The sequence below is a fragment of the Kryptolebias marmoratus genome, linkage group LG1 (assembly GCF_001649575.2).
Source record: "Kryptolebias marmoratus isolate JLee-2015 linkage group LG1, ASM164957v2, whole genome shotgun sequence".
NCBI lineage: Eukaryota > Metazoa > Chordata > Actinopteri > Cyprinodontiformes > Rivulidae > Kryptolebias > Kryptolebias marmoratus.
Window position 1 is genome coordinate 22,067,052 of NC_051430.1, and position 15,199 is coordinate 22,082,250.

The following is a 15,199-nucleotide window of genomic DNA, read 5'->3' on the forward strand; positions in this document are numbered from 1 at the left end:
GGACCAATTTTCTCTGGAAATGAAAGCTCTGTCATTTTCTTTTTCTTGAGTACCAGTCCATGTTTTTCTCTGTCTAACCCCGGCACACTGACATTCACATGGGGATACACCATTCCCATTTTATTTTATTACTGACAGAGTGGCAATGGCAGGATGTGAAAGGGACAAGACAGAAAGCAAGTGAAAAAATAACCCCTAATATTAAGAAAAGAGAAAAATCAATTAAAGTGGCAGGGATATAATTTAAGACAAGCTCTGAGTTGCAGTTTCTTCTTTCTAGTGTGCGGCTAAGAATATTTGCATCTTTTTTAAACAAACTTGAAGAATAAATTTTCACAAAATAATTTTATTTTGTCATACGTCTTCTCATACACCACATGCACATAATTTCATTACATCTATGCAACTAGAAATACTCTCATTAATAGGTGAGGAAAGTCCTTTTTAAGAGTGTCCAGTTGAATTTAGAAATTTCAGGAAGCTGATGACTTCCTGGAATCAGTCCAGTTAGCAAACCGAACATTCCTGTCTGACTCCTGTCCTCGATTTCTCCCACACCACCTCCTCCTCCCCTTCTCTTTGCCAGCTGCCCTAATCTGCTTCATCTTCACCGTGTTCCCACTTTTCCCCTCCCCAGGCCTGGACAAACACATCAAGTCTATGTCCAGCCTGTGGCTCGCACCCATAGAAAAACTCCGAACGTTAAATACTGTGTTTTTACAGCATATATGAACCTCTGCTTTGTGGGTTTTGTTTTTGGTCTCTCGTGTATGCCTGATTTTGTCATGAAGCGGCCCTGTGGAAGAGTGCCGGCCAGTGATGAAGGGTGTATTGATTGGTGGGCCAGGCGCCTGAGGTATCGACTCAGTAGGAGGGTGATCCTTCAAGGCCTTTCTATTGGCACTCTGAGTTAATCTGCTCATCCTGATCAATACCAGCTAACTGAAACTATCATTGTACAACGTCCCATGTCAGGGCTTTGTTTGCTAGGCTTTTATAGGTTTTATGTGTGTTTGTTTGTGTGTTTATCGAGGTTTAGGGCATGATTTGTGTTTAGGTGACAGAAAAAGTGAAACGTAGATCGTGACTCTTTCGGGCTGGTAGTTGAGGATGTTTTTTTTCCTTGTGGAAGTGTTATATGTTTGGATCGTGACTCATGGGCTGTAAAGTCAGAGCCCAGCACTCAGGTCATATAAAGACTATACTGCTCCATTATAAATCCACAGCTTGATTTCCAGCCTGCCTCAGGCAAAATCATGGCAACTTGGCAAAGTGTTCACCATTGAGGGATTGCCTGACTGTCTGGATTTAGTGTTGCTGACAGTGTACGCTTGTTCTGTTGAAACTGTGGTTTTCCTGCAACTAAAATGACTTCAGGACTGGGATAAAAAAAAAAAATTATGACTCAAGTTCTCAAATATCATGCTTAGTTTTTACTTTCTTTCTTTGTCCATGTATCATTTTTTGGCTCCTTCTTGCCTACCGTGCACACTGAAAACCATCTCATCATCTGTCCCATCGTCTTTTGAGTACATTTGTTTTCAATCTCTGTTTGCCCTCCTGCAGACCGAACACGGACAAGACCGCTCAGGTCAGTGACTCTGGCTCCTCAACAGTGAAACACGCCCTTAACCCCGACAAAACCTTCATGCAAGTCCACTACCTCAAGGTGAGAGGCTAATGTGTTAAAGACTGAACACCAAAATATATAAAAACAGTAAAATGAAAAATGTTGGAGGAGATAGTTAAGATAGCTCATGTTTTGTTGATTTTTTTGTTTTGTTTTGTTCTTTGTCTAGGGCTACTTCCTCCTCAGATTCTTGGCCACTCAAGTGGGAGAGCAGCAACTAATAGATTTTTTGAGATTATTTGTAAAGAAATACCACGGGCAGCTTGTTTTGTCTCAGGTGAGAGTGCCATGTTTTACAGGAGAATCTTAATCTTGGTTCAACAGATTTGTGTCTTCTGTAAAATCTCAACATTCTATCCAAAGTTAAAAGCTGAGCTCAGTATATCAGCTCTGCCATATAAGTTTATTCTGCTGGGTGGAAGAGGGCAGCATGCAGTTGAGTTATCACACCTGGAGGTCTGTATGTGTGTGATGTGTTCCACCTGGCTCCTGTTTCTGCTCTGGCAGATTGAATCTTCCCACTAAATAATGGATGTAACATAAACACGGTTTGACCTTGCACACGGTATGCTTTCGTCTTTCTTCTTCTCTTCCTCCCACATCTCACTCTTTACCTCCATTTCTGTCTGTCGTTTTTGCTTTTTCTGAACAGGATTTCCTGCAAATGTTCCTGGTCAACTTTTCCCACGTGGAGAGGTATGTGAGTGCATAAAGTTAGACTGGAGAATACCACATCAAATTAAATTCAGATTGGTTTGTGCTAAAGCAGTAGCATCCTAATCAATTTTTAGTTTTGAGTCAGTTGTAGGCACTTTTTTTCCCTAACAAGCATAGATGGATGTGATGTTAATAGATTGATGTCAAATACGTGAGCATTTGGTGATTTGCCCTCTGACTAATCTGCTCCTGGTGCGGAAACATGGCCAACAAAAGCTCCAAACACCAATCCTGTTAACTGAATGGTCTCATCCACTCTCGTATTAATTGAAGTGTAAAAGGATAACTGCTCCTCCTGCTCTCCTCCTCTCTAATTTTCTCTCTTCCTCTCTGTGTGTGCGCTATCATTCACTTCTCAGTCTCTCCTGATTGCCTCATTAACCTCTTCCTGCATCTCTCTCTCTCTCTTTTACCTCGTCCTCTTCCCTTTTCTGGATTTGATGTGATCTCTCCCAACCTTTAACCGCTCTTTCTGACTCCCCCCTTCCTCAGCTACCTTTTCATGTGCTCTGATTGTTGTCTTCTTGTCTTTTCTGTCATGTGGAGAGTACTGCTGGACCAGCAGTAATTGATTGAATTAAACAGAGGGAGTTGGGCACAGTCAATATTTGGATGGGATCCCTCTGTCAGTAAACAGCACAAAAAACAAGAAGGCTTTAAAGAATAAAACACCAACTGTTGAGGGTCATGCAGACACATTCTGCTTCTTCTTTGGACAAAACTACCCAAGCATAATATTTACAAGATTATACAATTACAAACATTATTAAGGATCATTATGTTTATGGATTTAATTTAATTAGAAGTCATCATTTTCCAGGCAACACAGTGACTCATAGACTCATTTCTCGTTTTCCACTTTAATAATCAAATAGTAACCAACAAACTGGGATGAAGTTATCACTCTGAGCATTAAAACAAGCAGTTAAAACGACTTTCTTTAATATGACTTGTTCATAAATGACCTTATATAAAAAGATATAGAGGTTAGCCAGTGTTTGAGGTCAAGAAGCACAGCCTTGTCCTTGCAACAAATGCCAGTCTCTCTCAATTATTTTTAGCTACACTTGCAGTGCTGTGGCTAATATGTCTGTTCTTCTTTCTTTACACACAGCCTTTACTGACAGAACTGTATTTTTGCCTGCTTATAACAACCTTTTGCACCAAGCTTTGAAAGTCCATTTTCGCTGACACACACTACTCCTAGTGGAAAATTCCATTTGAGCTTAAAGTCGGGATTTCCAAGTCCTCAGTTACAAATTTAAACAAGAAAGAAAATTGACTGTAACTACGTATAATATGGCCTCTTTATAACAGTGTTTAAGCAGTGCTGTAACTCACTGTGAGGGGAAGAAGGAACAAGGTTCTTTTGGAGTATGTTTACCAAATGAATGAAATCAGAAACTGAGCCTCGGCTAGACGGGCATACCTGAGGAAAAATGGGGATCCAAAAATGCAAATGAGGACGTTTTATTAGAAAATAACCCCTTTAATGGACCGAGCGTCATGGTACACTGTAAAAGCTTGAGAGCAGGAAAGTGGAGAGGGTTTTTTTTTTTTAATCTCAGACAGGAAGATTGATAGTGTGGTGAAGGGTATGCTGTGTGGTTACTTTTCTACTCTGTGTATACTTTACAGTTTGCGTACTTACTGCTGACTTCTTGTGGAGTGTTTGTTTGTGCACACATTTGTCTTTGCGAGTCACTTCAGTCCCTGCGGTGGTTCTGTGTGTGTGGCATTTGACCATTTCCGTGGGCAGTACCTCTACTTTGGTCCTCACTAGCTGCTCTTGTGCATATTTGCTTGTGTTGCATGCATATGTGTAAATCCATTTCATTGTCTGTACATGTCTGTTTGCTTGACCTTGTATAGGAGAGAGGGTGTGCCCCTCACTTTGTTTGGTGTTGGCCTAAACTCACGTCTGCCACGACCCCAACAGCATTTTCCCAGAGACGTGTTTTTTAAGGCTGTCTTGGGCAGCAACAATTGCTGCTGTAATAATAGGAATAAAACTAACACTCGTGCCATTGTGTTCCAGAAAAAACCTCACCCTCAGGGGTATTTACGCTGACTGGCTCGATCGACCGGGAATTCCAAAGGTATGAAGAGTCTTTCTGCAATTTTCCTCTCAAATGAATGAAAATCTAAATGTTGCCTGAGTGTGTCATAATTGTCTAGAGTAAGACTAAATTGCAGTAAATACTGCAGCACGATTGGCTACAATTAAAAGCCACATGTAGAGAATGTAGTAAAAGTGTAGTTTTTATTAGTAAATACTAGGGGTTGAACGACTACATATTTTTTAAGGTCGACTACATCATGATAATAGTCGAGTCGATGTCGACTAGTCGCGGTGACGTCATAGTGACGTAAGCGCAAAAACTCTTCACAACTACTTGGAGGCTTTATTAGCTATTTTCACGGCAAATATTGACCCCTAGCTAGGTTCGAAAAACTGTAGCAAATCACTAAATCGTTCTCCGTGGACAGCAGCTAGTGGTCTCATGTCTTTGACAATGAAATTCACAAGCAAATTTGTGATTTGCTGCCGCCGGTGTCCTGTCACAGCTGGGCGTTTCATGAATGAAGTTACTGACAACTGACTGGATCGAGCCGGTTGTTCAGGAGCTAGCATTAGCGGATGCCTTTTCAAATGACTGTGCATCGCGGTCGTACTTTTGTTGTACTTCAGCACAGCTTTGCAGATTTTGCATGTTACGGTAGTTAAACCAGAAGAGTCATCTTTAGTGAAATATTTCCACACTGTTGACGAATTTCTACCTGTTTGACAAGATGCAGGCTTGTCCTCGATCTGTTTTGAAGACGCCATTTTGTAGCCAGTGTTCTGTCAGATCTGCTGTCAGACTGTCATACACTTCTGACAGCTGATCTGATGACACTTCTAAGCACGAAGTGTCATTCTTAGCACGAACTCACGGCTATATATATGTCAGACAAGTATACACTGTCATTACCAACTACAGGCTTTTATTTAATCAGCAGCTGTCATTACCACAGATCTTTATTTAATCAGCAACATAACATCATAATGTATTAGTTAGATCGTCGTGACAAAGACACTCGCGAGCCGGCTAAGTGACATCCTTAGCGGGAAGGGGGCGAGTTTTAGACGGCTCGTATTTTGTAGTTGACTGCAGCTGCAACTCCATCTCCTTTTAAAAACACTGTAAAACCACAAATATGCATCCATCTACATATCATTTAAACTAATGTATTAACTTATTTTTCTTGTGTCTTGTGACGTATACTGTGCTGTCAGATCAGCACAGGCTGTCACCACCGGCAATCACATGACTGCGACTAGTCGACATGAAATGTAAAAACTCGCGAGACGTCCTAGAGTCGACTAGTCGACTAGTCGACTAATTGGTTCAACCCCTAGTAAATACAGCAGCAGTCCTGTGTCTAGTTCCATCTTCAGAAACTATTTAAGCTGGGTGTCCTTCATGCATAGATGGCAACAAGCATAGCATTTGTGTTTTTATCAAACAGCTGTGTAATAAAAATTATGTCCCCTATTAGACATAAATAAGAGTGTCTATAAAAATACTTCAGCTTAAATGGTGTGTAACTATTTGCCAGTAGACATTTACCAACTGTTTGGTGATGACTGCATTCCAGAGAACGGCATGTTTTTGCAGCTCAGGCACCAAAAAAGTAAATTCGGGCAGGTTTCCTTAAAGAAATACCTTCAGTAAAATGGAGATCCCTTGAGTTTTAGTAAACATTTGCAGCTGATTTAGATTTGGTGTTGTTGAATGTGAGTCATTGCTACCACACTGTTACTGTATCTGAACGAGCTGAGCTGCTGCCCTCTAACCGGGAAAAAGACCCACAGCCACAGACTCTCAGATTGCAATCAATCCGCTTTAACGGCTTCTTCAATCCTTCCATTTCTATGGTAACTGATGTTAGTTACCGCTCCGACTACATGCATTTTTTCCTTTTGTGTGTGTGTGTGTTGCTGTCTGGGAACTTTTACCTTCAAGATTACGTGATGATGTAACTGGAGCCTTTCAGGGGCCTCTGAGGGTGGGAAGGACACCGTGGAGGGACCTCTGTGTTCTCCCGCCTGATTGGATAACGGCTGAGTGCTCCTGCACTGACGTTTTGTTTTTTTTTTTAAACCTATTTATTTATTTTTTGATGTGCCAGTCACAGGCTAAGTAGATCAGCCAGATCGATTGAAACCTTTTTACAAATGCAAGCTGTTGTGTTTTGCGTACACTAGACACAAACACATTTTTAAACTCTTTATCTGCCTGCCTCTCCTTATCGCCTCTGCCTCCCATCCATCGCTCGACAGTGTTCCTGAACTGGAGAAAGGCAGGAAATGGTTTGGCCTAATAATAAACAATGACATTCACCAATCCTGGAGGAAGACATGTGGAATGAGGAGTCCTATTTTAGAGTTTAGATGACTAAGCACTCCCTTTGGGAGGACGGATCTAAACTGAGATGCTGTATTTAAATAAAGGCCGCATTTGATTTGCCAGAACCTTCAGCCTGATATCTTCTTCTCCAACTTTACCCACATCTAATAAAGTAATTATTTAGATTTGTTCCGTGTAGGTTATTCATAAATGGCAGGTGTTACAGACTAATTTAGGAGCTGCCGCTTAGTATTTAAGCATGCCAGTTAGGACTTTTCTTCCAGGTAGAAACTGGAGTTGAATTTTCCGTATAGTTAAGTTTGAGCAAACTTGTATAAACGGAGTGCCAATTCCTCAAACTTTCTCTGTTAAAAAAAAACTGGCTGGCAGATTTTTTTTCTGTATAGCAACTCAACTGTGTGCACAGCCCTGAAAATTAAACCTTAATGAAAGTTCCCATAACATGTTTGCTAAATATTTATTTGTAATTTTCTGTCAGATATGCGATACAGTGGGCAGGGCAGCACATTGTAGGGAACAATCAGTTTTAATAATGGATTATTTCTATTTAATTTAACTTTACTATAAATATAGTACGACTAAATGAGAGAAGGAAAAAAAAACTACCCCAAATTATTTTTTTTACCATAACACAAAGTCTTCTCAAGCCACTTTTAATTTTTTTTAAGTGGTTGTATCTTCAATATATTTACAGCTACTACTGAGGATTGGTTCTTATATTTTTTATATAGCCAGCTAACCTCCTAATTCCTTAAATCAAAAGAAAGTGCTTGATGTACAAAATGACTGATTAAAAAATGCACAGCATTCCTGTTCCACTCCAGTTTCTTTCTACAACTGTAACAGGCTTATAGTGCTGCTAATCTTAGTTCAGAGACTTTTTACAAATTTCTGTTGATCTGTATAATTCACAAGTGTAGGCATTTCTAAGTGGATGGCAAAAATGTTGTTGCTAGATTGAAAGCAGAGCAAGTAGGTGATTTAACTATTTCTTATATTGTACAACGACAAACTTCAATCAGTCAAATCAAGTTTTCATGTTGCCAAGGACTGCTTGTATGTTAAAGGACTCATATCATGAACAATTTCTAATTTCAAGCACAGAAAAAGCCCTTTAGACGAAAAACATATTTCATTTACTGAGCTGTTCAGATTTTCGTTAGAAGAGGACACCACTTCCTCAGCTTCAAGGAGAAAAAAATGCCTCCTCATCTTTTTCTTCTTACAACCTTTACTTCAGATGAAGCTGTGATAACTGTACCTTGGAAGTACAGAGTCCAAAGTTTGCGTTTTTTTCTTCTTTTTTTTTGCTTTGCTGTTAACTTCAGATTATAACCAGAAGTTATCCATTTCACTAAACCTTAGATTAAAAAAAACAAGCTGATAATGCTGTTTTTGTACTTTGTCTGGGGCTTTATGTCTTGACTAGAAAATTTGTCTTCTATTTATTTATTTTCTTTGTCATTTTGTATTTTTTTTTTCAACATACAGGATAAATATGATCATTTTATATTTGTTATTGAATTTGTTTAACTAACAAAAGCCAAAATAGGAAATGGATACTAAAAAAAAAAAAGAGTTATTACTGTTTAAAATTAGCCCATATTTAGCCACATTTGAAGAAACAAAACAGGAATGGACTGACAGTAAAACCCAGGGTCTTCATATTTAAATTATATGTAACAGATAAAATTATTCCACGAGTGTGACCGGTGTATTAACCAGCCACCGTGTGTAGATGAAATTCAGCCTTTTTACAAACTTGACCCTTTTAAACCCACTTGGGCCTAAAACAAGTGGCTGCATCCATCCTTCCCGTTCCCTCTGAGGTGAAGACACTGACACGCTACAAATTGCGACTTAGAATAGAACAAGTGACGTGATTTATTTGCTTCCCTTGTGTGTTTAAGAATGAGAGATGTAGCTCGTACACGCTGTCTAATATTGATTCACAACGAGAAACACTGCACAGACAAAGACGTGAGACCAGAGAATTGGAGGTGGACAAAGGGCTTTCTATTCGGGGGAATAGTAGTGGAGATCTAGGCAGCAAAAGAGCTATGTGTGGTATCCTGTTACACAATGCCAATTTACTGCCTCGACACTCACTGCATTCTATACTGCCCACTCTAACACCTCCCTTTCTCTGCACTTCTGTTGTTGCTCGAGTACTTTTTTGTAAAATAGTCACAGAGAAGTACTCGGGCGTGCAGTTTTGTGCTGGATTTTATGTGTGTGTGTGTGTGGCTATGGTAACGATGATAGCTGAAATGCTGCGTAAGCCAGTGTGTGCGTGGGAACATCTGTGGAGTGTGTGTAACGGCTTGAGGCTGCTGCTTCCCGCTTGTTGTGTGCGTGTGTATGTGTGTGTGTGGATGAGCAGTGTGACATAAACGTCTTCCTTCCAAACACTCCTGTCTGTCTTCTTTTTTCCCCCCACCAACACAAACACATATACAAACCAGAGCTTTTGTGCATCCCTCGAACAGTGGCTAAGTTGAAACCTTTAATAAGCTTTCAGTGTGTGTGTGTGTGTGTCCATTGGCTGTTCTCTGTATGTAGGTGTGTGTTTGCATGACTAAATTCTGAGTGTTTGTGTGTGGATGGATGTGTAAGGACTAAGATGACTGTCCGTCCTGTTGCTTATACAAACCAGGTGATGTTTTTTATGCTCTTTCTCTCTTCTTCACTTTACTCCTTTCTCTTCGTCTGGACTCAAGTAGCGAGTTTCCGTCAGAGGAACAAGTGATGGCGCACCCACCTCCTCCCTCTCCTCCCACCTCTCCTCTCCCCCTCCCCTTCCTGCTTCGCTCAGGATCTTTCTCTCTCTCTCTCTCTCTCTCTTTCTCTGCCTCTGTGAAGCATTCCACTCTGTCCTGATCGCTTGCCTCCGGCTCACCGCTTTTCCCTTCTTCTCTGTCGTTCAGTGGCTGCATGAAAGGAGCGCCGTGTGGTCACAGGCGAGGCTGGTGGAAGAAGTCAAAGCAGAGGTAGGCACTCACTCCTCCTCTTCTCTCCTGCCATCTCATCTTCGGGGAGTGGCGGGCAGCTCTCAGATTGGAAACATTGCACTCAGAACTGCTTCATGTGATTATCATCTTCTTCTTTTTTTTAATCAGCCTCTTTTCTTACAAGAAGTTGTTCTACTGCCATGCCGCCTCACCTCTCCCTCTTTTTTTACTTTTTGAGTTCGCCGCACGGCTTTGTTTCAGTGTTACAACGCCGTTGCTTATCTTTACCTCTGTTGCACTTTGTTTACCTCTCTTTTCTCATCTGCTGCCTGCTTCAGTCTCTCCCTCTGTCTGCCTCTGAGTGAAGTGCGGCACACAGCGTTGTGCATCTGTTGCGTGTCATTCTGTGCTTGCCTATCAGATTTCCCACAATGCTCCTATGCTGTCTTTAATTGCTTTGCCTATCTTCTTAAATCCTTGCATATATCTTTGTGTTAAGACTGTTTTTCAATAAAACCTTAAAGCATTATTTGTCCTTTAAAACACTAAAGAAATCTGTAGACTGTATTACAGAAGCAACCAGTCTACTTTATGCTATCTTCAGTTGTTTAGAAACATGTTTTTATTTATTAGTTAAACCTTGTATGAACTTTTCTCTACAAACATGCTTGTTTAGTGTAAAACTTAAGAGTTTCTGTTTTCCATAATATAACTATTTGGTCTCAGCCAGTCGTTTGGGTTAAATGTGTGTCATAAGCGCAGAAAAGTTGGAATTAATAGAGCTGGTTACCTGGATGGAGCTTTAGGCCACTTTTTGGTTGTTACTTTTAGTCTCTGATAGCTTACTAAAAGTATTTCTGTGGGCTCTTTAAATGTCGTAAATCTTTCTGCCACTGAAAATGACCACTTGTTCTTTGTCTTGTGGATTCCCTGTCCTTTCTCTCTCCATCATCACCACACCTATACACGATTAATGTGTGATTATCTCCCCCCTATTTTTCCTGATTTCTCTCACGCTGTTCCCCCTCACTCGTCTCCTGCTACTTTTTTTTTTGTACTTCCTCCTGTCTGTCCGTACAAAACCTCCTTTTTCCCGCCTTCACCACCTCACCCCCGCTGTCCTCCCTCCTGCAGGCTGTAAAATGGATTCTCTTCAGTCGGAGTCACCAGGGGAAGGGCAGAAAGCGGAAGAGACCAGAACCCAAGGTGAACTACAAAGAGGTAGGCACTCTGCAGCATTAAGTCCTTTATCTCCCTGCTCCACTTCTTACTCTCGGATGTACCCCCTCTCTTCTCTGAAAACCTCTTTACTCCTAACTCTTGTGGGGGTTTTGCTGTAAAAGCGGCTGTAATATTTGAGCTTTGCAGTAATTTTGTTTGTCGGACAACACAATTATCCCCAGCTCCGTTGATGTGTTGTGTCTGCGAGGCCAGACTACCCTGTACTTTTAAGTCTGTGTTTATGTTGTCCTCTGCTAACATCTTTAACCTTTTAAGAGCTTGTGTACATCACATACTGTGTGTGCGTGTGTTTTTGGTCGTGGTCAAGATGTATATGCTGTCTGTGTTTTTTTGTCGCTTTTTTTCTGGAGGAGGAGGCCACCATGAAGCCTTGACATTCAGGACTTGATTTGGCCTTTAGCTTCCCTTTTATCCCTACCCATCCTCCTGTAATTCCAGTGTTAATTACCAAATAAAAAGGTAAAACGGTGACAAAAATCCAGAAAAAACCCCAACAAAAATCATAGTTGTGCTTGCATGTGTTGAGTTAATTAGGAATCCCTGGAGACGGCTAATCCCCTCCACCCACTAATTGACACACACACTTGCACACGCCTGCATCACTAATGAACGCACACTGATCTATAGGCCACAGAGGGCCAGAAGTCATTAGCCAGAGTAGAGCAGCTTTTATATATCACTCACAATATGCTCAGATGTTGTAAACTGTTGGAGGCCTTTTCAAACCCTCTCCTCTTTTTTCGCTGCACATTTTATCTCATCAATAAGTTAAGAAAGTACCCCTTAGTGTTATGAAATTAAATTTTGCCAAGACAACTGCCTTTTTAGTGCTTCAAAGTTCTCCAGAACACTTTGTACTTTAGCTTTGAGAACATGTAATGTAAGCAACATTCTAAAGCTAATTCACACGTATTTAAGCTGTATTTGAAATCCATTAAGCATCTTAAAAAAACTAAAATAAGAACCTGATGAGATTACCTTAATTTCCGGTAAATGAAATGCCAGAGCAGCCCTCATCAAACCACCTGATACCCATGACTGGTGTTTTTTACTCACATACGATTTATTTGTAAGGGGCAGCTAAAGGGCCTCTTCCTGTGAGGAGGAGGAGGAGGGCGGGCAGAGCCAAAATCAGCCTCATGAAAGAATAGCCAATTACTGTCCACTTGGCCATACACAATAGTGAAAAAGAGGAGGGAGGGGCGACTGGACGGACGGATGGAGCGAGGGAGTGGGGTGATTGAGGGGCGGGGAGTGTGGGAGGTCAACGTTTGAAGTTACACCATAAAAGCCATTCTGAAAGGAAACACGGTGAGACCCCCCCTCCCCACCCCCCACCTCCGCACCATCCTCTCCTCTCTCTCCTCCCTCCCCTTCGGACCAGCCTTCTCCACTCTCCTCCCCTGTGTCCCCCCCATCCCCTTCCTTTGTTTCTATGAACAGAGAGTGCCCCGTGGATGGACCAGGTGTATTTTATATTACTCCTTCATGTACTTCAAACGCCCAGCAGCCCCGTTCCTGCTCACCCCCTCCTCTCTGGATCTGCCTCCCCTCCTCTCCTCCTCCTCCTCCTTCCATCTACCAGCCTGTTGCAAGGTTATAAATCAGTCAGCAGACTTGATCACCAAAAGCGAAGGGAGTGCGGTTGAAACGCAAAAGACACAGAGGTAGAATGGAGGGCAAAAAATAATCTGAGTGAAACAGAGATGAAGAGATAAGTGGAGCGTGAAATGATATGGGCGAAATACAAAATAAAATATAAAAAAAAGGTTTTTGACATTGCTGAGCAGCATGTTTCTCAGATCAGTTCAATTTGGAATGGAAATTATATTTAATCCAGATTTCAGTGAGGAAAAAAAGGAAATTAACTGAGATAATAATTGAGAAAAGTAAAAATGACTTTGAAAAAAGGTGTAAAAAGAGGACAAACAATAATGTAAATATTTTGGAGCTGAATATTGAAGCTAAAGTGATGGATTAGTGATTGTTTAAGTCATATGAATTTGCTGTGGACATAAAAAGAGATGAGAGAAGCACTCAAAACATTAAACATGAACTGGTCAGGTGGTGTAAGGATGGTTTGGAACAGTAACATGGAAAAAAACAACTTACTGTAGAATTACATTGAGTTCTATTGTACAAAAGACATCAGGATGATTAGAAAAGATACACACATGTTCACAAACCTGCGGCAGACTCCAGACACCCCCTCCCCACAGAGCAGCCTAAGATCTGGTCAATATTATAGACCCAAAGTTTATTACCAACTTCCTCTCGTCTTAGTTTCTGTTTAATGTTATTGAATAACGAGCATCACAATGTGCACATCTGGCCTTTTTTTTTTCCTTTACATGTGTGTGTACGCATGTAACTTGTGTGTGCTCGTGAGATGAGCGTGCGCGTGTCCAGAGTGTGTGGAGAGGTCTGCAGTGGGATATTAGTCACGCCCGCATAGTAATGGGCCTCATTTTGCTCTCATTTTCAACTGCGGTCGCTGTAATGAGGGGCTCCATCTGCCCCTGCTGATCAGTACAGGAAACCCTGTAGGGAAAATTTGTGACTAGCAGGAGATTTAGGCCAACTGTTTTGCTAATTACACACTTTTCTGCTTTGTAAAGATGTGCGTTGGAAAAGTGGAACATCAGTCAAATAGATTCCATATTAAACTGTCTCAAAAATGGGCATCGCAATGTGAGGTTTTCGTAAAAACCTCAGTCATGTCTTCAATAATCTTCAATAATCTCAGGCATCGTGGAACAACAGGCCTAGAGGAATGGGTGTAATGGCCTGCAGATTCAACAAGGTTCTCTGCATCCTTATAGCAGAATTTAAATTCGGACATGATAATACTTTAGGAAGCTGAAATGTTACTGAACAAAATATTTCCCATTTAACCGTTCTGCATTAGAATACAGTTTATTCGACACACTGCTTTCAGTGCAGATCTGATAAGGTTCTGTATATAGAAGGTGTTTACACAGCTCCTGCACTGGATAAACAAATTCCTGGAAATGGTGCAATCCTGAATTCTTGTCATTCCATCTTGAATTGTTCTGCGCCGCACATTTTTTTTTTTTTTTTTTACTTTACCTTGGATGCTTTTATAATTGCTTGGTCCTGCAACATTTCCACCAGTCTAATGCAAAGCTGTTCAGAATTAAAATTCACTGCAGCAACTTGATTTCAAATTTAGGATTTCATAATTGCATCTAGATCGTTTTCCACCACACTAACTAATTTCAAGCCTTGTTGGATAAATTGTAAACATATAATTATACACACTCAGCTACTACAGAGACCGTATAGGAAGGCTCAGACCAATACTCTGCCTCAGAACATGAACATCTTTCTGTGCGCCACAGATACAACAGAATAGGCAGGCAATGAGTCAGCTTCCATTTCCGTGTCACTCCATCTCCTCATTTGCACCTACAAATGGGTACACTGGCAGTCTGCACTGTCCTGATCGATAGCACAAGTTACTGTGCAAACACGTATCAACGGCAACTGGTTTCGGAAGGTGTTCTGTGTTGAAAATTAGTTTCAAACTGATTTGTTATTTTTTTAAAACAGACAGGCTTACAGATTGTTTAGATCAGAAAGAAATCTATTATAATATCCCTCAATAGCTGGTGTCTATTTAAGCAGATAAAGATAGCTACTTTAAGTCCAAGTTAGATAAAAAATTTGGGGCCTTTTAAAGTTAGAAAAATGAGATTTAAATAAAAGCATTGCAGAAACATAACAAGTACTATATATATATATATATATATATATATATATATATATATTTTTTTTTTTTTTTTTTTGGAAAAACACTTTAGCCACAAGATTCATTTAGGGTCTGTTGTGGAGCTTTTGTGTTTGCCCAGCTGTCGTTCTATTGTGACTAATTTTCATTTTTGTGAGCAGGGTGTTCAGATCAAAAGCTCTAAAGCAGCTACTAAATGGACCCTGCAGTGCTGGTATGCCACAGGGACAAAAATGCCAGCTTCTATTTTTAGGAGACAATGTAAAGCCTTAAAAGAAATGAGCAGAGTTTGAGTGCTGACTGATACCTCTTGTGTTGTAATGAGGTGTGATGTTGATGGTTGAACAGGGGAAGCGGCTTGCAGCAACTGGAGCCACTGTGTCACCGAGTAAACAAGAGGGAGGGCTCCATCAAAAACTTCTTCATTTGGGTGGGGTTTGCAGGTGGCGTGCATTACTCAACTATAAATAGGAGGCAGGAAAAATGGTGGTGG

General features: G+C 40.8%; 1 protein-coding gene across 2 annotated transcripts in view; it reads left to right on the forward strand.

The window, feature by feature from the left end:
• Nucleotides 1-15,199, forward strand: part of aopep (aminopeptidase O (putative)) — a 76,206-nt gene that overhangs the window by 28,965 nt on the left and 32,042 nt on the right. For both annotated transcript variants that reach the window (XM_037976931.1, XM_017431296.3), the window contains exons 8-13: nt 1,567-1,669; nt 1,800-1,907; nt 2,283-2,326; nt 4,386-4,446; nt 9,690-9,752; nt 10,848-10,934. In XM_037976931.1, the coding sequence (XP_037832859.1) occupies nt 1,567-1,669; nt 1,800-1,907; nt 2,283-2,326; nt 4,386-4,446; nt 9,690-9,752; nt 10,848-10,934 (466 nt within the window). The remainder of the gene's footprint in view (nt 1-1,566; nt 1,670-1,799; nt 1,908-2,282; nt 2,327-4,385; nt 4,447-9,689; nt 9,753-10,847; nt 10,935-15,199) is intronic.